The sequence below is a fragment of the Furipterus horrens genome, unplaced genomic scaffold, assembly GCF_987537825.1.
Source record: "Furipterus horrens unplaced genomic scaffold, mFurHor1.1.pri manual_scaffold_17, whole genome shotgun sequence".
NCBI lineage: Eukaryota > Metazoa > Chordata > Mammalia > Chiroptera > Furipteridae > Furipterus > Furipterus horrens.
In genome coordinates this window covers 24,193,810-24,218,723 of record NW_028327187.1, presented here as the reverse complement: position 1 = coordinate 24,218,723, position 24,914 = coordinate 24,193,810, and the positions used below count along the sequence as shown (strand labels likewise).

Below are 24,914 nucleotides of genomic sequence, written 5' to 3'. Positions count from 1 at the left end.
GGCATTGTCTTTGGCACATGTAAAGCATTCCCCGAAAGCTTCAGACCTTGGGTTACTGAACTACATGAACTACACATACAAACAGGGACCTTGAAAGGTCAGGCACCACTCCCCCAAAATGTCAAAGACCTTAAGAGTAACCAGGAGACTTAAGCAGGTACCAGTACAGATGTCAGATCTCAGGCACACTCATCCCCACACCTCTGCAAATCTCTTACTAGCCGGCATTCCCCTTTCTGTCCCACAGCCCACTCCCAACAAAACAGAAAGAATACCTGTGCTGTGAAGCAGAACTCAGCTTGAAAACTAAGGCCCTCTCTGCTTAGTCTCTAACTATGCTGGAAAGCACTGCCCCCTTCAGGATTCCCTGCAAAAGCCCTTCTGGGCTGAGAGGCCTCAGATCAGGGCCAGAGAACTCTCAGCCAGGACTCACAATAGCACATCTGTTTGCATAAAAATATTAGAATACATCTTAATAGAAGTAATTGATGTCTCAAAGAACCTAGTATTACCCCCTTACCATTTCCCTGCACCTCTCCAAGTTGTTAGTGAATAAAGTAGAAGTATTAACTATTTATGCACCACTCTGTCTCTGCCTCACAGCAACACATCCATTTTGACTTTGTAATACAGCATTTAGTTCCAGGGCTCAGTATTTCTTGCAAACTGGGTGACCTAAAGTGACATTTGCAAATCAATTTTTATGAGGTGGCAGGTCTGGGGAAAGGTAACATAAAAATGTTTGTAATCAAGATGATCTTAGGAGGAATGTTAGAAACAGTAAATAATTCAGTTGTTAAACATCAAGAACAGTTAAAATATTAGGCTTATCTATTTGATTTTCATTTTTACTTGCAAGTATATGTTTAGAATCAGAACAGTAGTAATATTTGTCTTAATAATGGAAACAACACCTCTCATTCATGTGTTGCTTAAAGCATCTTCACACACTATTTTCCTTTGTCTTCACCATAAGCTCTGAAAGTATTATCCCATTTTAGTTATAGCAACTAAAGCTCAGTTTTGATCAGAAATATAAAGACAAAAATTCTCTTCTATCCAATGAACTGAACTAACAAGAAAAAAAAAAACATACTCATAGATGGAGAGCAGATGACAGCTATGGGGGTAGTTAGGGGGTGAAGGGATGGAACAAAAAGGAAAAAGGACTCATGGACATGGACAACAGTGTGGTGATTGCGGGGTGAGGGAGGTGGGCGGAGGCAGAAGTGGGTATGGGGGTGGTAAATGTTAATGGAAAAAATACAATAAAAAAAGTAAAAAAAATTCATTTTCTGAGATGCTTGTAAAGTCAATATAATATTCATTGAAATAAGCACAGGAAGTGGCTAGATCCAAGCTCTAGTACTAGTTAAAATGCAGGCCTTCTAACTGCTAAGCTCTTTCTCCTGTCCCACATCTACATCCTGAAAAAAGAGGCAGCTCAAACTAATTAATGTTTGATTTGTGGATGGATTACATATGTGTACGTGTTATTAAGCTAATGCTAAAATTAAAGAACAGTCTTGAAATAGTACCAACTTTGCACAGGGGGAGAACTGGGATTTTGGCTTTGTTGAGGTCACTGATACTTATTCTTTGTGCATCAGTTTTCCTATGTGGGGGCGGCGCTGTGGCTGGAGATTGAACAGGAGGCTGTGAAATAGTAGGGGCACTGGAGTCCATTTTACGTTTTTTTTCTTTAATGTAAGCAGTTTTTTCAGAGGATTCTACCATGGACACAAATGGAATTGGAAAATGTTTAAACGAAGAATTCATATTTGCTTGTTTAAAGTAAAATTACTTCTAGGCACATCATTAAGAAACTGTCTGGAAAGTAATTGGGCAAAAGTACAAGGGCTCTTAATTTTAACATGTAACATTTCAAAGAGAATGAAAGAGACATGATTTTATTCCCTTTCACAGAACAGCAATAAAGACCTTGATGATCCTGTATTATACACAATATGCAGCTCTTAATGGTATAAATGGAAATGAGAGGCAGGTGCATATACTCAGAAACTAAAGAACAACCTGAGAAGTGGCTATTAAGTCAGAGATCTGTCTATTCAGATCCCCCTCTGCCTCCCTTGTTTTAACGACCACTTCAATAACTAGCAGAGTTATTCGAAGTATTAATAGTCCTAATTTACACTGACACACTTGAAGTAAAAGTACCTATTCTCTGAGTACAAAGGACTATCCCCCTCCCCACTTCAGTTTCTAGCCTGTTTAGTTTGTGTTTGATACTAGAACTAATTTTATACAGAATTAGATTTTAGGAGGGAAAAAACACTCATATGTTAATCCACTCAGTGCTTCTGGACCCCAAGCTAATTCTCATGGTCATTAGAGGCCAGATTCTGTCTTAATACTTGAGTGGGGCCAGCAGCCAGAAGTCCCCAGTTTCTCCCTCTGAGAGGTCAATCAGGGTTTTTCATGCAACTTGGCACATTGGTGATAGTAGAAACCAGGATCTGCAGTATACGGAGGAGGAATACCTACACCTCTGGTGAACAAGCTGTTTAAATATGCTTGCTGACTTAAGATCAGCTGTACCCTGACAAGATCCTTTTTTCACATATGTCCACAAAATCTTACTTGGCCCTAACATATCAGTCTCAGTTCACAAAAGCAAAGTGGTTTTATGGACAAGGGCCTACAGTTATCCTTGGGGTGGGTTAAAAGTCTCTCCTTTGGTCTCCCAGTATTTCCTGCTATTCTTGTAGTAATAATGCATGAAAGACAGCAGTGGGTTTCAATTATATGCTGCAAAGAATTGTCCTGAAGCATTTTGTAGTGATATTAATTCCTTGTTATTTATAGATGTCTGCCAGAGTGAAAACAGCAGAGAATTGGAAGCAGTTCTGGTGAGCAAAAGTTGATTTTTAAAAATAATTTGGCCTTTTATATTTTTATTTTATCCTCACCCGAGAGCATTTTTTCATTGCTTTAGAGAAAGGGAGAGAGGAGGGTGGGGAAAAACATTGATGTGAGATGAGAGAGAGAAACATTGATTTGTCACCTCCTGTACACACCTGGACTAGGAATCGAACCTGCAACCCGGGCAACGTGCCCTGACCAGAGACGATGCTACAACCAACTGAGCCACACCGACCAGGGCAAGCAAAGATTAATCTTTGAACAATAACTCAATCAATCAATCAATCAATTTTTAAGTGCACAGAAGACAATGAGATATCCACCTTGTTAGTAAATTGCAGCCTATGGGTTCTAAATATTATTCTCAAATTCCTTCCTGAAAGGTTTAGGAATAATTATATAGCACTTAAAGGATAGGCCTTGCCAGATAAAACTAATAAGTCTTATAATTTGTTATAGACAGTGTTTCCTGTAAGTTAGAGCTGGATTTAATTTTATCATTGTACTTCAAAATGTTAATTATTAACCACATGGTATGTCAGACTTGTGTGGTTCCAGCCCTTCATTTCCCTAACTCGAGTGCAGCACTGACACATGAGGGCTCAAATACTTGAATTGAGATCCCCAATAAGTTCTTTGATTTCTAACTTTGAACATCCATTTCCACTCAGTGTAGATTATCCCTATCTTTATTATTTTCATGTTAGACTTAAGTGCAAGAACTGTGCTATCAGAAAGCCTTTTTCCTCAACATCTCTGTGTTGCCCAAAAGGCTTATTCTTCCTGGGACAATTCTGCTGGGCTCTCCTACAGCTGAAGAGATGGCATCCAATCTTTCCAATTGATATACACGTTTGTAGTTAAAGGCACGTAAGCAACTCTGGGCATAATAAGATAGGTGGTAGACTGAAATGTGCACTTACCTTCATGCTATCTGCAATTATTAGCGCAAATGGGCAGAAGTCCTTACTTTTGAGGCTTCACAGTAAAAAGACACACCTTCCTGTACCTGGTAGTGACCAGTCTTAACAACCTCTGTGTTTTTAGTCCACTTAATCTGGAGAAAAGCATATGCTTTTAAAGTGTAACATTCCAATGTCATTAGATCAAAGCACTACATCAAAGGTGATGCTTTGGAAAGGGAGTCTGGGAATACATGCCCTGTTTATTCATGGGAAAGAAGTTGGTTTTTTGAATCAAGCTTATAAATATTCATTGAACCCCTGTACTGTGTGCAAAACATGGTGGGGGATTATAAAGCTGAGCAACACATGATACCTGACATCAGGGAGCTTACAACCCTGTAGAGGCAATAAAATCAATTGCCAATTTTAAGATAAGATGATTATTATTCCCTTCAGGACTAAGGCTATGTCTTATTTTTCTTGGCCCTACTAACGGTCACTTAGCTGAGCACATAAAAGATGTTTAATAAATACTTAATAGGATAAATGAATAAACAACTTACTATTCTAATGTCCACTCACTCATCTATTTTTATTCATTCATGTTTTTATTCGTTCATAACAAAATGCTTTGGGAAGGAGGAGAGATGTCCGACAATGGGTGTCAGACAAAACAAATACAAGGGCCTATGAGAGGTGAGTAGAATTTTTAATCAGCAGAAGCAGAGATCGTGTGTGCCAGACCAGGGATCAAACCCACAACCTAGGCATGTGCCCTGATCAGGAACCAAACCTGCAACCCATCGGTCACGGGACGACACTTCAAGTAACTGAGCCACACTGGCCAGGGCTTCCTTTTTATTTTTGTAATAGCATTTTCTTTTCTCTAGATTTGTACAAATGCAGTATACAATATATATTACAAAATATGTGTTAATCAACTATCTATGTTATTGGTAAGGCTCCCAGTCAACAGTAGGCTATTTATTAGTTGTTAAGTTTTTGTGGAGTCAAAAAGTATACCTAGATTTTCAACAGCACAGAGGTTAGTGCCCCAATCCCCCATGTTGTTCAGTGTCAACTGTATTCTGAACATAATAATTGATCCTTTGAGTTATACTTCATGCAGGAGCAATTTAAAGAAAATTCGGAATAAAGAAGTATATTTGGGTGGTAATGCCTTGCATTGTAACTTTCTGAAAGAAAAAGTTGGTTCAAATTTTCACTCTGGAACTGTGCACTGAGACATGGGGAGCACAGTCTCTGTGGCCTTTCAGAAGTTCATGTGCAACATTCCCGGCACCAGCCAGACAAGCAAACCATAAACATACACACACTGGCTGAGGCAGCTTGCACTTCCCAACATCCTACTTCAAGCAGAGAGGCACACCCAATCAAGCTCTCTATTTAGAATCCAAGCAACAAGGATGATTTCAGCTTTCTCAAAAAGCTCCTTAGCCTAGCTCTTCACCTAAAACTGCTTCTTTTGGATCTTAAACAAAATGTGGTGTACTTTGATGCATGCCTAGCTATTTGGCTAGACCCTGTGCTATACATGCTGCCTCCCTGGATACCTCCCTAGTCTAAGTGCTTCCTTACCTCCTCTCACCCACCTACTCTTCCTTCTTAATTAATTAGCATAGACAAGAAATGTGCTTATACGGGTGGGGGAGAGCAATGGGGGGAAACTGGGACAACTGTAATTGAAAAACCAAAAAATAAAAAATATATACAAATGTAAAAAAAAAAAAAAAAAAAGAAATGTGCTTATGAACTACACTAATGTCTCTATTAAGACAAACTGGGATATAGTGACACATCACCTATCTGGAACCTAAAAATAAACCCCAAAAGTCTCTGATCAACCAAAGTCCATGGGCTGGAGAGGCCCTTACTCACCATTTATATAGGCTTACTTGATGAAGAGTTCGGTTAAGGTTAATACTACAGTTTCTAAGACCACAAGGGAAGCAGCCAAGGAGGGACAGGAGTTACTAAAAGTGGGCATGCTGATGGCAGTACAGAATGACAGCTGACAGCAAGGGAGGAAACAAAAACCATTCAGAAAGCTCAGTTACCCAGAACTGCTCATTTCAAAGTTTATTGTATTCAAGAATACATATGCAATGAGGAAAGGGCTTTCCTCATTTTCCTCTTATGTTTCCACATCATCTCATCAGCTCTCAACACATTTTCCATAAAACACAGAATATCAGAGCTGGAAAGGATCTTAGTGATAATCTAGTTCAATGCCCTCATTTTATGAACACCAGGAACAAGACCCTGATATAATTACACAGTGAATGCTCATCACCCAGATGGCCAGTGGCAGAGCTGGGAGCAGCATCCAAGGCTCTTTCTCCTGCCTAGCGGCAATAATATTTATGTACTTACATTATAGCTGATGTTGACTTAGAGAACAAAAAACCTAAACTAAAGCAAAAAAACGTGGCTTAGAGTCTAATATAGATATTGACGTTTAATAACATCAAACTGAAAGTAGCAGGACAGTACAAGGAATTAAAGGCTATGCATACTGCCATTTCTAGAAACCCATCCCTAATCAAATTGTATTGATATTATTGTGGTTATCACTATCATCTACCTTCACTTATGAGACTGAGATATCCTCTTTACTATCAGGGCTCTCTACGTTACAGTGAATTCCTCAGGCACCATGCAACAAGCATCCCTTCATGACAGAAAGCTTTCTCTACCTCAGCAGATGGCTCTCTTTCCAAGCAGTCTTTGTTACAACAGAGTTCCAGTACAAAAAGGCAAAGTGGACTGCTTTCTGCTCCCCATTTTCACCCTTACTGATCACTCTGTTTCCTCCCACGAGGCCACTTGTGATCCAGGATTGGGACAGCACAAGAAAAAGAGGCCTGGAAAATAATAGCCTTGATCCCAAATTCTTTTAGCTATACACTACTGTAGCCTTCATTTTTTCTACTGGTTGATTCTTTGTCTGTTTCAACCTTGTATCTTGTTCTTAATTATTAACAGGACTTAATAATATTAAATGTACTGTACTTTGCAGTAACAAAAAGTTATTCAAATACAGAAGGAGGTAATAGGAATCAGGAAAGAAAACATTCTCCTACCTTTTTTCAAACCACCTGGAATATTATCGTATAATGTGCATGAAAAGAAAGACATAAGTTGAAGGCTCAGGAGTGGACAGCTAAAATTATGAAGAATCAGGGTAGGGTGAGGAGTGAGAGGAGTCTTATATAAAAGACTTAAAGGGATACATACATAGTTCTAACTCTTAAAACATCATAAAGGCCCATTAACCCTAGAAGTGATGATCTCAGGAAGCTACCAACAACCAAAGGTTCGAAGAGGTGGAGAGTGATTTCAGTTATACAAAGAAGCACTAGCTTATCCAGTCAATAGTCAATGTGTCTTGCTCTCTTACATTGATGTTTCCTTCTCTTTCTCCCTCCCTTTCCTTCTCTCTAAAAATAGATAAATAAAAGTAAAAAAAAAAACAAAACACACACACACACATCACTAAAGCAAATTGTGGCTACTGGGAGATATCTCTGAACACCAGGGTCCCTGGACTCACCACACTATGGTGGCTTGGACTCAGTGGTTGATCCAAAGGGACAGTTACTTCTGAATATGTTAACTAAGCTTGTGAATGACAAATCAGTCCTGTTCATCAAAAATTAATCTACACAGTTACATCTTCTATATCCTAATTCTGTTCCCATAGAAGGTACCCCGGTAAAAGGCAAAGACCCAGAAATGGTCATAAAAAAAGGGGTACAGCTGTCTTCCAACTGCAGGTCTTGTTGGCAAATTCCTCTTTCATGGTCTCATTGCAGAAAAAGAGAAGAGTAATCACCCACCATTTGTCAGAAAGCCCCCAAAGAAGCAGCTAACCTCTCTCCTCTTCCTTCACTTATATGCCCCCCTCCATTACCCCACCCTTTAAGCACCTCTTTCACCAGCCACCTGTCAAAATAAAACAAGCCACGGATCTTTCAAAAACTGACACTGGAAATAAGCCGTTGGATGATTTCTTTCCAGGACCTGTTGAAAGATAAAAGATGAAGTAGACAACTTAAAAGGCGAGACTGTACCCTCCCGATCACAAAGCTGAAAGCAGGCAAACCGTGGAAGCCAATGACTCAGGAAACGCCCTTTGACCAGAGACAGACATTAGGCATAGCAAAGTTATTTTCCATAAAGAGTAAGGAGCTGAATTAAGCCATTTCACAACTAATAGTCATAAAATCATTTCATTGTAAAAAAGTGGGAGAGGAGGGAGATGGAGGGCTATTACGAGTCCCTCCTTTTAGAAACAATGACACTGCTTTCTAGGAAGTTCTGTTCAGATGACAAATGTTTTAGAAAGGGTTTTGTTTTGTTTTGTTTTTAAAGTGAGACACACAGACATGGGAAAGCCTCCTCCAATCAAAGGGCAAACAAACAACAGAGAAAGGCACTGCCCTTCAAGCAACTAATTTGTACTGCCTTCAGGTTTAATCCCCACTCCCACCAGCCAACATTTTAGCTGTTTCTGGGAATATTGCTGAACTAGATTTTTTGATATATGTCCCTGCTCATAAAAAAAGGGAAATGCTGGGGGAAAAACTGAACTCTTAAAACTGATCAACTCCTTGGGTTAAATCTTCGATTTCATCCCATTTCCCGTCCCTGCATAACTGGAATAGAGGAGCTTGGTGTGTGCTACAGTTAGATTAGGCTTTAGGCACAAGTAGGATGAATGTTTCCTTCTTTTAAACATTGTGAAGGCTAAAAAAGCCAACCATGAAACTTATCATAACATTCAACTTAAGGAAGTTATTTAATAGAAGCCAAACTCATTAGGAATGAAGATGATCATGCTGTGCTCAATATAAAACCAAACACACACATGCGCGCACGCACACACACACCAACAAATCACCAGAAATCATCTAAAATGTCCATGAGGTACGTAAAATACATTATCATACATCAACTTCAGGGAATATTATGCAGCCACTTGAAAAAATTAATAACTGTGTAGAACTATAAAAGCATTTTTATAATTTCATGTTTTATTAAAAACAGCAGATATACCAAGTAGTATATAATAAAATTTAAGCCATGTAAAAATGTATACATATGAATAGGGATTGGACTAGGATATGTAAATGATGTAAAAGTTACTCTTTATTGTTGTTTTTATATAATCTTTTCAATTGGAAAAAAATTTAACCTAACATAAACCCAAATCTCTGCAGGCCAAATGACCCTGTGACAACTCTAATAAGTGCCAGGTACAAAGTCCTGATAGCAGAGTTAATATTGCCAGGAGCATGAAAATAGCTGAAGAAGCAAAGATCCAAAGCAGAGCCCCCAAACAGTTTCAATTCTTAGATCTGAAGTGGCATCAACCCACAGGCTCTCCTTTGCCCTGGTGTGCAAGTCTTCCTGGTTTTCTGGCCATTACAGGTAGTTGTGTTTGCTGTTACGGTGCTTTTAGCTACTTATCAGGAGAGCTCTTAATCAGAGACCAAGAGATATGAATTCACATACAAAAAGGAAGCAGTTACCGATTAAGATAGGAGTTTGATTCTTTAGACTGAAGACAATCCAGTGGACCTGAAAGTCTGACTAAATTTCTCAAATATTATTTCTTTGGGTTTTATGGGAGAGTGTACAAGAAATGAAATTATACAGACAACACTATTACACTGTTTAATGTCTTTTACATAAGAACCTATATAATAAATTCTTTGCAGATTTAGCAACAAGAAAATGTCTTGCCTGAAGAACTGTTATGTTTCTTTCCATCAGGTAAGTGAGAAATGTATAACCAGGCCGGTTTGGTACCCTGTTTTACTGCAGTTATCTGGAAAACTACTGGCCAACTGATGATGGCTCATTCACTATAACAGTCTTGCTTTTAAAATTCTTTATGCCATCCTTCTTCTATGAACATTTTTCTTTTCTGTTTATATAAATGGGTTAATCTACATACAGTATTCCCTCACTTATCATGGGTATTAAGTTCCAGACAACCCCTCCGCAAAGTAGGAACCTTACATTTATTCTACACTCTTAAACCTACATAACTTTAACAACACACGTATACAGTACCACAAAATCCTGAGATAGAACGAAAAATCCATGATAAATAATTAAATATAATATTTTTTAAAAACCCGTGATACAGTGAGGCCACAATAAGTGAACTGCGATATAGCGAGGGACTACTGTAATGTATTCAGAAAAGACCCATAGTGAGAGCTCAGTAAATGCTAGCTATTGTCTTTAAAATAATAATTACTAACAATTATTGCTATGACTGTAGGAATCTTACTGAACATGGGTTACATAATTTTAAGTAAGTAGGGGTTTATATTACAATTAAAATGTTAAAACCTTGGAAGAAAATGATGTGACTCCGTAGTTTCAGGATTAAAAAAATCAAGACATGGTTGAAAAATCAGTCCCTAACCCTAACCCTAACCCAAGTAAAATGTCCTGCTATTAATCCTTATTGAAATTAAGGGTCAAAATTTACCTTCATTTTGCAAAGAATGACTATCACAATTAAAATACTTTAAAAGTACAGTCCTGGATGGTGTGGCTCAGTGCCAGCCTGTGAACCAAACGGTTGCCAGTTCGATTCCCAGTCAGGGCACATGCCTGGGTTGAGGGCCAGGTCCCGGTTGGGGGTGCGCAAGAAGCAAGCAATCAAAAATGTTTCTTTCCCTCTTTCTCCCTCCTTTCCCCTCCCTCTAAAAAATAAAATGAAATGTTTTTTTAAAAATAAAATAAAGACTTTTTAGTACATGGTTATTGTCCCTTGAAAACTGTCTGCAGTTGGGGTTATACCTTCTTCAAGAACATATACTACTAAACATACAATATTATAAAATTTAAGGTTTGACCTAACTCTGATCACACATCAAATAATTGTTGAAAATGATGAAAACTTCCTTTATGAGCAATTTTTGTTTAGAAAAATACTTAATACTTGAGTCAATTTATATTTTGCAAAATGTAGGCTCTAAATCTACATTTCTTAAATATCACCCAGGAAGCACAAAGCATTGGCATAACACTCAAGCATGTAACAGATTCAAAGACGTTTCTGAAATTAATAACTTTGCCAAATGCAATCATTCCCTTTATTGTAAGTGATCAGCTGGCATTCCTCCCACGTTAAAAACATCTCAATTTTGGGGGGTCATTCTTCTTTTCTGCGAAACATGAGGATACAACAGCAGCTGGAACTTTAAGAAGGAAAACAAATACCCCATTACTAACAGCATACCTGCCATTAATTTGTCTCTCATGTTAATATGGTCAATTACAGAAATGTCTTACATAAATTAGACTAACAGGAGGGAATATGGGCTGAATTATAGACTATTTTAAAAATATTTTCTTTTTTTCTAGACAGAGGGAAGGGAGGGAGAAAGAGAGGGATTTAAAGAAATGCAAACTTACCACTTTTATACACAAAGTTGACCACCAGAAACACACCAGAAATATCGTAAACTAAAGCAGCTTAGAGGGCTACTTTAACAAACTTACATCACTAATTAACATAATGGTTTCAATTTAAATGACTGCTCCCGAGGTGTTTGGAAATACTCTCCTCCTATGTAATGTAAGTGTCTCCTAATATCGTATTTACACTATTCATTTGCTCAGCAAAACCTTTTATTACAGAACTAGCACAGATAAACAAGATCAGCCTCAGCCTCCATCACCCCAGAATTGCATGATAGTTTACTTCATTCTTGAGCTTAGTAGCAACGAAGCAAATATCAGGGCTCCGAAAGAAACATTAAGAGATTACTGGTGGCCCTGGCTGCTGTGGCTCAGTGGATTGAGCGTCAGCCTGTGAGCCAAGTGTCGCTGGATCGATTCCCAGTCAGGGCACATGACTAGGTTGCATGTCAGGTCCCCAGTTGGGGGCGCGAGTGAGAGGCAACCACACAGTGATGTTTCTCTCCCTCTCTTTCTCCTTTCCCCTCTCTCTAAAAATAAATAAATTAATAAAAAAAAGAGGTTACTGGTGAAAACGGTACATACTGTGTCTGTTTTAAAAATAAAAGCAGAGACAAATTAATCATTTCCCTATAAACTTAAAGCTATGTTTAGATAGCTTTAGATAGTGTCCTTTCATGCACTCACACATCTTAGGCCACACCATGCATACTGGATAGCATATGGACCATTGGATCAATTAGCCAACAAAAAACAAATGCTTATTTCTATTCTTAAGTAGGCAATTTATCCTTATAATAATAGTATATAAAATAGGGCATATGGCCCTGACTGGGTGGCTCAGTTGACTCAGGCATCATCCTATACAGCAAAGGTTGAAGGGGGCTCAATTCCTGGTCAGAGTACACACCTAGGTTGCGGGTTGAACATCACGTCAGATCACATCACATCACATCACATCACATCACATCATATCTCATCACAATCGCATCACATCACATCTCATCACATCTCATCACATCTCTCTCTCTCTCTCTCTCTCTCTCTCTCCCCTCCCTCCCACAATCACTAAAGATACTCTCCAGTGAGGATTTAAAAAAAAACAAAAAACAGCACCTTACCAATATGGTGGTTCAGTTAGTTGGTTGGGTGTCATTCCACAAAGTGAAGGGTCGTGGGTTTGACTCCCATCAGGGCACATACCTGGATTTTGGGTTTGGTCCCTGGCCGGGGACTGTACAAAAGGCAACCAATCGATGTTTCTCTCTCACGTCAATGTTTCTCACCCTGTCTTTCTCCCTCCTTTCCCCTCTCTCTAAAAATAAGTAAATAAAATCTTTTTAAAAAGAGCATATGCCATACTCTTCATGTTTAAATATTTAAAATAGGGCACAGCTTAATCTGCATATCTAAGCAAGACTTGGCCCCTGCATACAAACATATGCACTCAATTCACTACAAATGCAGTCAGTTTACTGCATTGTGTGGAGACCTTGCTGCTTCAGCCTGTAATTGTAATGTAATGTAGTCTGCCCTTGGTGTAACACAAGGGGTGTGGTTTAGAAAATGGCTAAAAATACTGGGTTGTAACCAGGAAACACTGGGAATGCTGGGACCTCATGACTAGTCATGTAGCTCTAGGTAAAACTGCGAGGCATGCAAGATGATGCCTGTAACCTCAGAGTCTCTCATCAGAGCTTTGAATATCTGGACAAATAAATAAAAAATAGGGCCCTATTTTTATTTGCAGTAATTATCTAAAATGCAGGAAATCATCAATTATATTTCCATCAAAAATAAAATAAAATTCTGAAAAATAATCTTACTGGAAATGGGGAAAACCCTGTTCTCAGAGCCTCAGTGTATATAGCAAGCAAGTAAGGCTCCTTCCCATCCTGTTATGATAACTGCTAAACATTTATCACTTAGTTTGCATTCGCTCACAGTCCTATGTCCCTGGCCAGCTTCTGCATTTGCTACCCACAGCCAGGGTCCTCCACTCAAAGTCCCTGAGGCAGGGAGCAAGAGCCAGAACAGAGACCAGCTAGAGGCAACTGCAATAATCCAGGCAAGAAGTTAGGGGGATGAGACCAGTCTAGTAGTTGTTGAGGTGGGAAGAGGACGACAGATGCTGAATACATCTTGAAAGCAGAGCCCAAGGGTAGAGATTATGAAAGAATGTCTAAACAGAACATGTCCCACCCAGTCACCTGAATCTTTGTTCAGATCACAAAGAAACTGACACAGTCCCTTATTTTGAAAGGTGGTGATTTCTTCATTTGCCCTCCAATTTGAAAGATACAAAACCATCTTCTAAGATTTCCATGCTGCTTAATGATCAAATGACCCCCAACTAGTAGAACCTTCTTCCCAGAGTGTGCACAGGTCCATTGGACCCAAAAGGGCAGGGGGAAAAAAGTTAATTCCAAACTGTGGATAAACAAGGCAGAATATTAACCATCCAGCCATCTGGAGGCATTTAGTTCAAATTCAGTTTAAAACGAACCCACTGCACCCCTCCCCTTTCAAAAATTCTCCCCATAAACACACACAAAAAAACTATTCCTCATCATAGCCTTCAACATCCTAGGCAGGGAGTGATTTTTAAGGACTATTTCTAAAGTACACCAGTGAAAAGTTGTCCTGTTTTGCTTCTTAAAATCTTAGCATGGGGGAAATATTCTATAATTAAGGCAATTTTAACAATAGTAGATAATAATTTGACTATAAATTGTAAGGAATGTAATGACTGCTTATTCTGGCACCAAAGAAGCAGGACTTGCTGTGAAGTGACTGCCAAGAAAAATGATACTCCCACTCAGACTGGACCACTGCAAGTAGTAACTGTTAACCACATGCTTTACACTGCAGTTTGCAAGGACACAGTGCTTTGTTTTCATCTTTACCCAAACACCAGACTGGAAACTCAATGGAGACAAACCATGTGGTGGAACAGAAACAATAACTGAAGGAAAAAAATATTCTGTGGCTTAATGCTTGCTAGAATGCCTACATCAAGGGTTTGAAGGACTAAGAAAACCTCTGCAGGCCAAAAGAAACCACTTCCAGTCTGGCTCCTGTAGACAGAAGCTCAACATATAAGAATGAAGCGAGGTTGAAAGAGGCTTTAGAAAGCCAACTAACAAAGTAGCTGTGAGAAGAAAGGACTAGCATGAAAAGAATGGCTGGAATTAAGCTGAAACCAGGTGACCTTGAGCTAGACTAGACAAAGAGAGCGGTCCTGCCTGGGGCCTGACCTGAGCTTCCTGGGAAGGAGTGAGCACCTGGTAGAAAGGTCAAAGCAAGGGACAAGAGCAAAGGCAGCCTCTTTTTTTCTAAAAGCATCTCTGCAGGTACAGTTAAGTTCCTGTTAATGTTGGGAACAAACAATGTAAGAAGAAACCACTTGTCTATCAGAACTAAAACCACATGAAATACTGAGATCCTACTTCTAAGCAAGCCAAGAAATAAATAACACTATATTCTAGAGTTTTAAAAGATTATTTTCCCTTTCTTAGGCATCCAGGGCTAAATGTATTAGAAAATTTAAAACAAACTAAATAGATTAAAATAAATTAATTAAGTTAAATGGGGGTTAAATAGAAATATCCATTCTTGGAATAAATACAAAAGTCTAAAATCATGTTTGAAGTTTTTTTTTTAAGATTTTACTTATTGATTTTTAGAGAGAGGGGGAGGAAGAAAGAGAGGGAGAGAAACATCAATGTGTGGTTGCCTCTCGCGCACCCCCAACTGGAGACCTGGTCTGCAGCCTAGGCATGTGCCTTGACCGGGAATCGAACTGGCGACTCTGGTTCGCAGGCCAGCACTCAATCCACTGAGTTGCACCAGCCAGGGCTTGAAATTACTTTTTAATTGAAAACATTTCTCGAACACCTACCACATACCATGCCATGTGATAGAAATTAGAGATACAGGGCCTCTCAGATCAGGCATGATTGTGCAAGAAGGGCTTCTTTTTTTTTTCTCTAAGGTTCAAATAGCCACAAGGTCAGAGAAGGACCATCACATGCATCCTGATTTTTAACACAGTATTCCTCTCCTTAACTTCTAGTGTTTCTTTAATTATGATTATACATTACTTAGTTTGGTAAATGTTTAAAAGAGAAACCAATATTCAAATATTTAAACCTGTCACTTCTAACTAAAAACCAACTCTTGCCTCTTGTGACTTTAGGTCAGAATGTCAGTTTCCCAAGCTGAGCGCAGCAGACTATAACAGTATTAGGAACTTCATGCACCTTAGATATTCTAGAACACTTAGAACAGAAGGTGCTATGGAACATCACCAACAAAAGCTCTGAAGTGAATAAGCCTTTGAATTTTTAAAAATTATATTATATTAATTATGCTATTACAGTTGTCCCAATTTTCCCCCTTTGGTCCCCTCTACCCAGCACCCCCAATCCCTCAGGAAATCCTCCCACCATCGTTTATGTCCATGGGTCATGCATATAAGTTCTTTTAAGCTTCTGAATTTATAATGTACAGCCTGTAACCTATTGTTTAAAGAAAAGGGCAAAGTGGCATACAGAATTTACTCCTTATTGATCCAGCACTGTTGGGAAACTAGGTGCTCTAAACAGGTAAATGTGTAAGTCAACTGAACTTTTTTCTCCTTCAAAAGCAATTTTTGTATTTTAAGTATGTCCCCTCTTTCTACAATAAAACTTTCTAAACTTTGAAATCAGACTATACCAAACACAATTACTTAATACTGTTCTGAAATGTACTAGTGTTCTCAAGGGTTATAGAGGTGCCTCTTGAGCATTCTCCCATCTTAAAAGGTCTCAAATTGTCAAGTTGTTGGTCTACTATTCAGCCTCTGGCCTCCCCACCCTATTTCACACTGACTTTGCTCACTTCTCCCAGATGTCACCTTGCCCACCCCTCAAATTGTCCCTTCTTCTTACCACTGCACTTCCCAACCAGCAATACTTGTTACTTCTCACTTTTAAACCCTATCTACCTAATTTGAACGTAAGCACCTCCAAAGCTTGGTTCGTTTTAAACCTGTTTGAATCCCCAGCACCTAGTATTCTGTTACTGATGGAAGAGCTATTCAATCAATGATTGCGGATGATAAATTTCTGAAGGCTCTTTCTACAAGTAGATAGAATGCATGGGCTTTATGACAGCTGTTTCCATCATTTAGCCTTCCTGCTTACTTCCACATTCCCAGCTGTGTTCTGGATGGCTGTGCAGGCCAGAAGCCTAGGGATTTACCGTACTTCTATTTCTTGATAAGATACTTAAAAAGAATAAACACGTGGCAAAGAGGACATTAAAGTAAGGGATAAAGAGATTTTTTAAAACCAATAACGACAAAGGAGAAAATATAACCCAATATACTGACACCTAATCAATAAATGACAACAAGGCTGGATTCCTTTCTATCTAATTCTCTCCAAAGCACTTTCAATGCCCTAGTCCTATTTCTCTATCCTCAGCAAAGCATCACTGGTTATGCCATATACTGGATCCTCATTAAAAACATTTTCGAAGTTTAACAAATCTTCCTCAAGTCCAAGTTAGCCGAAATTAACACAAGCTTGCAGTGAATCTAAATTAAAGCTCTCTACCAAGATAACCCTTTGTGATGAATTTCATTGAAAAATTTAGAATCACAATCTCAGAGATGGATGGGACCTCAGAGGTCATCTGGAGTGGTGGCTCTGAACCATGGTTGCTCATCACAACCACTGAGGAGCTTTTAAAAAATTACCATGACCTAGTCACACTGCCAGAATGTATGATTTAATTAATCTGGGGTAGTACCCAGACATAGGATTTTTCAAACTCTCCAGGTGATTCTAATGGTAGCCAAGGTTGAGAATCCCTGACCTAATCTAGCCCTCTAATACCCCACCCACATTTTTCAGACAAAGGAGAGAGAACCTCACCAAATGTATCAGACAACTAATTTGTCACAGCAGTAGGCTAGAACTGCTCTTTCCAAGAAATCATGTCCTCTCCATGTCAACTATCTAAGGGCAGTGGTGTTTCTCTTCTATCATTTTCTCTCCTAATTAAACAATATCCCCACCTATCCCAAAGTAAATGTATTTTCTGAATATTCTTTGCCTTGAAATTCCATTGCATAACTCTTAAAAATCTAAACTATGCATGTCTGTTTCACTATATATCCACTTCTTTTTTTTCTCAAAGAACTCTGGGAGGTTAATCAGGCATGGTTTCCCCTTAAAGAAACCATACCACTTTTTCTCTGATAAGACTCAGCCCATCCTTTTCACCATTATCATCACATGGGCCTTCTTTCAAATACCATGCCAGTTTTACCTCCAATTCTCGTTTGGCCCACTTAATTTCTATCACCTCCAATTCTCTTTTGCCTCACCTAACTTCTAGCTTGTACCTGCCCTGCCATACTTTGTGGACTGCCATCTTCTCTTGGCTTAAACGCTTTCCATTTTGTGAAAGATGCCTTTTTCCCTGAAGCAGCCTCTTCTACTCTGCTAGTTAGTTAGTCATGCAGGGTTTTTTTTTTTTTTCTTCTTCCCCCAAGCAGCTGGTCTTTTTGATGTCTGGCACACATTTATCTGGGCTTCCAATAAGATGTTTTTACATAGTTTCCAGGCTTCCTGGAGGTTATTGACTTTTTTAACTCTTCCATTCAATTTTTTCCTAATTTCTAACATTTGTTAGAGTTTCTTTTTCAAAAGTTGAATACCTGGCTGATAGATGTCTTTGATTTTTCTCTCCCACCAGATTGCTGAATTAAATGCATCAGAACTTAAATATAATATTTCAAATTACCTCCAGGATGGAATTGCTTCATGAATTTCTGCACTTTCATGTGCTCTATAGTAAGCAACAGATGTTTAACCAAGTGGAACTGAAAATGCTAGTTCTTACTTGTTTGTATTTTAGTGTGTCTGCTTATATAAAATGTTCCGATATCCTTAAGCCTGTGTTCCTGTTTGGTAAAGAAGCTAAACTCAAAGTTCTATTTTTTTTTAAGTTAACCAATATGCATTCAACAGCTCTATATAATGAATCTAATGTTTTAAATTACTCTTCTAAATTTGCTCTAAATTGCCTAGTCACAAAAGTCTCAATCGTTTGCTACTTAAAGACGTATTTAACTCAAAGTGGAAAGAAAAACAGAATTCTGAATCTTCCTCAAAAATTCCTGTAACATTCGGTTACTAATAAAGTGGTAAAGACAACTGCTCCCCCACCCAAGAATAAAAATATTCTCCACATTATACCAACATATTATGGATATTTAACCCTGAATTTATTTCACTTCAGAAGTTGAAATCCAAAATATTCCCAGGAGAGCAGGAGACCATGAGATGACAATCTGTCATCAAAGCAGTATAATATCATAGCGCTGGTATCCTGGAAATGAACGCAACAGAGTTGTCTGTCACCCCCCCCAACATAAATATTTCTTTTACTATTGCACTTGGTACTGTTGGGCACACAAAACACCAGGAGCTGCCATCTGTCCTCAGATTGCTTAGTTAAGAAGACAAACATGTGCTTGCACACAAAATTAACTACAATACAACACAGCTATGGGCAAAGACCATGGACCTAATTCAAGCAGGGAATTAGGAGGAAGAAGGTACATAACGCTGAAGAATTCCGAGGTGACTCAATGAAAGTATCATTTGAGATACTTGGAATCACTGAAGCTCAAAGCAGAGGAATGACTCCATTGAAAACACTGCTGTAAAGAAATGAAGCTGGTGAAGTGCAGGATGGAATGGGAGAGTAACATACACTGGCAGGTAGACCAGTTAAGAATTACTTAAAACAGCCCACTAACAGTTCTCCCTGCCTTTTTTCACCCTTTGCCTCAACAACATTAACCAGAAGGGCGACTAGCTATTTTCCTAAAACAGCTTGACTTATGGCATTTACCTCCTCAGAAACCATCACTGACTCCACATGGCCCAGGAAATTACAATTTACAATATATTGCTTCTACTGTTAACACTATATTGTCTATGTCTGGATATATACAACATGTTGCCTACAAAACACATGACTGAATCCTCTCTACTACAGCATCACAAGAGTGATGCGATGATGGTCCTTCACTAGTTAACTGATGATCCTTTCAGTTTGTATTTCTAAAACCAGCCCTCATGGGAGTTGGGAAGGTACTTTCTTGTCTTACTTTCTGTACAACATAGCACAGACTATACTCTGGGTCATCTAAGACCTGGTTTCAAACCCCACCTCTACCATTCACTAGCTGTGAGACTGAATGTATTTATAAATCCCTTTGGATGTTTTCTTGTCTGTACAATGGGGATGATGAAGATAATTCTGACATCATACGGTTACTGTGGATTATAAACACTCTCATGTAAAGCCCTTAGGGTAGAACCAGACCCAGAGAAAGCACTCAATAGCTACCAGGTCTTTTCATGAGGCCAAAATGCATTTTTGTGTGAACATATATGGAAACAACCTGAGTAGTAAAACAGTTAACTGTTACTGGGGAACCAGAAACTCACTTCCAACTGATTTTGCTTAGTACTGATGTTGTTCCCCTTGTAAAGACAACAAAAACTCCCTTTTCCATTCCTCAGTCTAGTCTCCAGCTAATCCTGAAATTGCATGCAATCCAATGTGAGTTAATAAAAAAGGAAAATAGTAATTTTGCTGAACCCAATGTAAGTTAATAAAAAAGGAAAATAGTAATTTTACTGAATCAAACATTTTATATTTGTACATTCTAACTGGAGATTGAGCTACATAAGCCAGAACTTTATTCACTAAGGCTTTTTTGTCTTGTTTTGTTTTGTTTTTGTTCATTTATAAGCATGTCCAGAAAGTAGTTCCTATACTACTACCTTGGACAATTTCTATACTGACCGACCCTGTGGCTCAATATCATTCTCTTCTCAAATGAAATACAACGAACTAAACTGATGATCCCAAAAGAATAGATCGCAAGTTCTCTGCAAAATACAACCCATCTACTTCAAGTGTGTAAGAGGGAATACAAATCTTGAAGACACATGCCGTCTTATATGTAAAAGTCAACTCAGTATCAGAAAGTATTCCTAGCTCTCTCCTCACATACATTTTTCCCATGTAATCCTAACATAGCTTATATCATTCCTAGAATCTTATGGGGTATACATTTGTGTGTGTGTGTGTGTGTGTGCGCGCTCGCGCACACACACCAGTGCACTCACAGGTGCATTGCTCATGAATATAAATGGGAACAAAAAGCAAAAATTCCAAAATCACAACTATGACACAAAGTTCTTATTGACATCATTCAATGTCCCTATGGAAGGGACCTTTGGCAAGCTTAAGAACATTTCTAACCAACTGCCTCACTCTTAAAGACAATTTCAACGAAGATGAGATTAGTAATAAAATGCCAATTATCCTGTCCTTATGGAGGAAGACACAATAAAATTGTTAGGTTTTTTAATTTCTTATTAGTAATATTTTATTATTAGTGAACTAGCATTACCTAGCTAATAATACTTGAGTCCCAAATCTATTCTCCCTTGGAACTTCCTTGGCACGCCTTTCTCCTCATCTGTACCACTCACATGACACCTATCACACACTATGTTGTATTCCAATTTTGTGTGTGCATGGTTTATCTCTCTACTACCTGGAAAGGTCCTGGTGGCAGGGGCCCCTCTTGCCTTTCTTTCCTCCACTACACCAAGCACAGAATATTGCACATAGAAGGAACTCAAAAAAACAAAAATGCCCGTTGAAAACAAAACAAAAACCTATCCTTTGTGTTAAAGATCCCTTGGGATCACAGCATCTGGGGTACATGCAGGACTTCAACAGGAATCCTTGTCAGCATGATGTACTCCCCAACACCCTTGAGAGCATATCAACTTATCTTAATTATGATCTAAAAAGACTGAGAGCACTTAAGAACATGGAGTAGTCTTAAAGACTGTTCAACCCTTTAGAAGGCAAGTCCAAGGCCCTCAGGAACAAAACCTTAAACCTTAAACTTGGACTAAACCTGGGGCTAGGTACCCACCACCACCAGGGAAAGTGCCAGGCAATTAATTAATTCAGACATAAGCTGAATACAAGTCATTATACTGACTATACTCCCCAAAATTACCAAAATTATCTGAGTGTAGCCCAGGGAAGACAAGACTAATGTATGCATCTTGAGAGGCCAGGCCGATGGTAAAGATTACCCCTGTTTCTATACTGGCCGTCTAAAGGTATTTACTTGGGTCTGTCTGTGTTGTGACAGTGTCCTAGACTCAAATGAATGCCTCTAACACTCCACATTTTTGAGCCATTCAGTCATGCATTTTTGTTATTGTTGAAAGTGGTGCGAAATTGCACTGCATGAGCTAAAATCCTTGGTGGTCTTCCAAGGATTCCAGCTAAAAAGGCACTTCCTTTGTTCCTCAGGAGAATGCAGTCCAGTAGGTCATTCAAAAGGGGAAATAAAAGCAGCAGCCCTGGGAGGGAGATGAAGGACAAGACAAAAAGAATAAAATGTTTTGGGTGTGAGCACATTAGCTTCCATTTCCTGCTGCTGGTCACTAATAACTCTCCTATCTTTGGAGGAAAAATGTCCAGATAGACACATGCAAAAATATTCCTCAGGTGTTTTCTGGGGATCATGACAATCAAAGGGAACACCTAAGTACAGCCCTTGAGCACCCATCAAACTTCCTTTTCCCTGAGAAACTGGCTGGAGAAGATGTCCTGTGGCTGCAAGACTGCACAGAGCAACGTTGGAGAAAGTGGGGAGGGCTGTTTGACAACCCAGTCCCTGAAAGCCTCCAGTCCATCTCAAAGGGGCATATTGTTTGCATGAGCAGAAGATGAAAACTTGTCACATTCCCATTAAGTGCATCACTGCATCTATCCCTTCAAAATGTGGGAATGACAACTGTAACCTTCACGCCAATCATCTCCGCTGGGCCAGGGCCCAAACCGTGCAGGGCACAAAGACCCCAGGTCTGACCTGCAGAGCCCCCAAGCTTCAGTGACTGCTGGTTCACTTCACTTTTTCTGGTTGGGCGGGGGGGAAAGTGGAAATAAAGAGGGCTTTTCAGGGCTCTACAACCAATAAAAATCGTGCCGCTGTGAGGACATACTTGAGCTCCCAAAAAGACCAGCAGCTCAAGAGCAAACAGTTTTAATCAGTAGCGTGCGAGTTACTTGATAACTGCCAAGGTGCAGTGGGCTTCTAGGCTGCGCCAACAACTTCTTGGGTTCTATTTCTAGACAGATGCCGGTTACACTCAGAAAGCGGCCAGCACCTTCCCTCAATTACCTTTGCAAGTTATATGTAATTGATGACTGCACTTAATCTCCAAGGTTATTAATAGTCCTTGCAAAAATATGACCCCCAAATCTTCCTAAGCCTTTGGAAGTGCGTGGTTGAAATTACAGTATTTCCTTTGCCGATTGCCGGCCCCCAGCCCGCCCCACCCAAATGACCAACACCTAGGCAAAGGTGTGTTCTGCTCACTTCCATGAAAGGTTCGGAATGGAGCCTTGGCCCCAGGGCTCGAATCGTTCACTAACGTTAGGTTATGCTGGCCACCAGCCAGCTAGATTCGTGGTTCTTTCTGAACCCTCCAGGCGAACGGGCTACCTGCGCCGCCGCTATCCCGTGGGGCTGCACGCAACAGTTGGCCTCTGAGAATGAGAGTGTGACCCAGTGGGGACTGGCCCGACCACCTCAGCCGACCTCGCGAGAAGTTTGAAGGGCGCCGGCCAGAAAGCTGTGTCCCCGGCATTCCAAGAAGGGCTTGCACAAATACCCCCATGAACCCCCAAGCAGCGAAATCCGGGGAACTTTTTCACAGGCTTAACAGTCCTATTTGCATAACCATCTCCTAGCAGAGGCTCAGGTTTCCTGTAATCAGTCCTTTCAAAGGTTTGTAATTCAATGTGCAATTAACCCTTAAAATAAGGTGAGAAAAAGAAAGGGGAGGAAATACCCTTCTCTTCCAACACCTTCCGGAAAACAGAAGAGTTCCTAAAAATCAGGTTTGAAGGGGTGGAGAGTTCTTTTTTTTTAAAGGCGACTCCTAAACCCTCTGTAGCTACTAAGACTAGTCCGTGTCAATGGTGGGAGAGAAATGGGGATAAGGTTTTAAAGTAACATCAATGAAACATCAATTCAAGTTCCACGTTTTGCTCCCTCCGGTATCTGGCAATCTCTAGAAGATTCCCTACCACCACCCTACTGGCAACCTCCACCCCTCCACCCGGCTCTGCTCACCCACATAACAAAGCGGGGAGCCCAGTATTAAGTCAACCCGGAAAAGACGAGGGAGCGGGTGACGCGCACTCTGCGGACCAGAGTCCTCTGGGACTTCCTGGGACCAGGAAGACTACGGGGGGCGAGGGAGCAAATCGCAGGAATGGCACCGGGCAATTCGGCGGCGCCCCACCACTTGCAGCACCTTGGGGCTGCCGCGTCCTCGGGAACCTTCTATGCTAGGGCTCGCTCTCGAGATCTCCTTCTAGGGTACCTGCGTCCGGCATGGGGGGGGAGGTGGCAGAACCAGTGGGCTCCCATGGCCCCTTCTCTGACTACACGTCTCTGCGCTGGCCCCGCAGAGGCTCCCACCTACCGTTGATCTCGTGTGTGGGGGCATCATTCTTGTTGAAGCCTTTTGACACGTAGAGACGTCGCACTTCCAAGCAACTTTTCGACTTGAGCTCGGCAGCCAGCAGCGCGGCGCTGAGTACAGCTAGGGTGCAGAGAAGCGCGGGCAAGCCGAACCGTGCCATGGTGCGGGCAGGACAGACGCGCTCTCACCTTCCGGACAGAATGAAAAGTGGCGGGCGCGGACCCGGGGGCTCGTGAGTGAAGCGAGAGGGCGTGGGAGCTGAGTAGGAGTTGGAGGAGGGAGAAAGCGGCAGGAGGAAGAGACGTGGGACGAAAAGTGGAGCTGGGCCTCGCGCGTCAGGCAACGGTCCCCGGTGCCAGGCGCCCGGCTGAGGGAAGAGGAGGAAGAGAAGGAGGAGGTTGTAGAGACGGTGAGTGGCCCAAGGGAGCGGAGGCGCGGACCGGTGACCTCGGAGCTCCGCGAGGGCAGTGAGCGGGGCGAGCTGGCAGGCTGGCAGGACAGGGACGCGGGGAAGGAGTGGAAGGTGGCAGGCTCCGCGGGGCCGCGGAGGCTGTGAGCAGCGGCAGTGGCGGCTGGCGCTCCCTGCGCGCGGCACGGGCTGCGCGGTGCTGCTCCGCTCTCTGGCTCCACTCGGGTCGCTCAGTTTGTCCTCGGCCGCGCGACTGTGGCCTCCTCAGCTCCTCCGCTGATTGACTAGCCGGCGTGCGCGGCGACGCTCGACAAACTTGGCCCAGCGGGCGGCACACGGGGTGGGGGCGGGCGGCGGCGGGGGGGCCGGAGACGGGCGGGAGCTGGTAAGGTCGGGATGGGAGAAAACCTGGAAGCAGGGTTGGATCCGGAGCAGCTAAATCCACTTCCTAGGGGGCCGCACCGGGCGCGCGGCGCTCCCTCCCGAGACACGCCCCACCGAGCTCCTCCTTCCCCCTCCTCCTTCGGGGAGGCGGGGAGCCTGCCCGCCGCCCCCCATGCGTAGAGGAAAGGCTAACTTCTCCGGGATAAAGGTCCCAAGCCTCGGGGGACCGAGCAGCTGGGGTCTTGTCCTAAAGCTCACGTCTGA

General features: G+C 41.1%; 1 protein-coding gene across 1 annotated transcript in view; it reads right to left on the bottom strand.

The window, feature by feature from the left end:
• Positions 1–24,578, bottom strand: part of GPC4 (glypican 4) — a 116,335-nt gene extending 91,757 nt beyond the window's left edge. Inside the window, exon 1 of the mRNA XM_090264837.1 lies at positions 23,858–24,578. Within this exon, the coding sequence (XP_090120963.1) occupies positions 23,858–24,017 (160 nt within the window). The 5' untranslated portion in view covers positions 24,018–24,578. The remainder of the gene's footprint in view (positions 1–23,857) is intronic.
• Between the last annotated feature and the right edge of the window lie 336 nt (positions 24,579–24,914).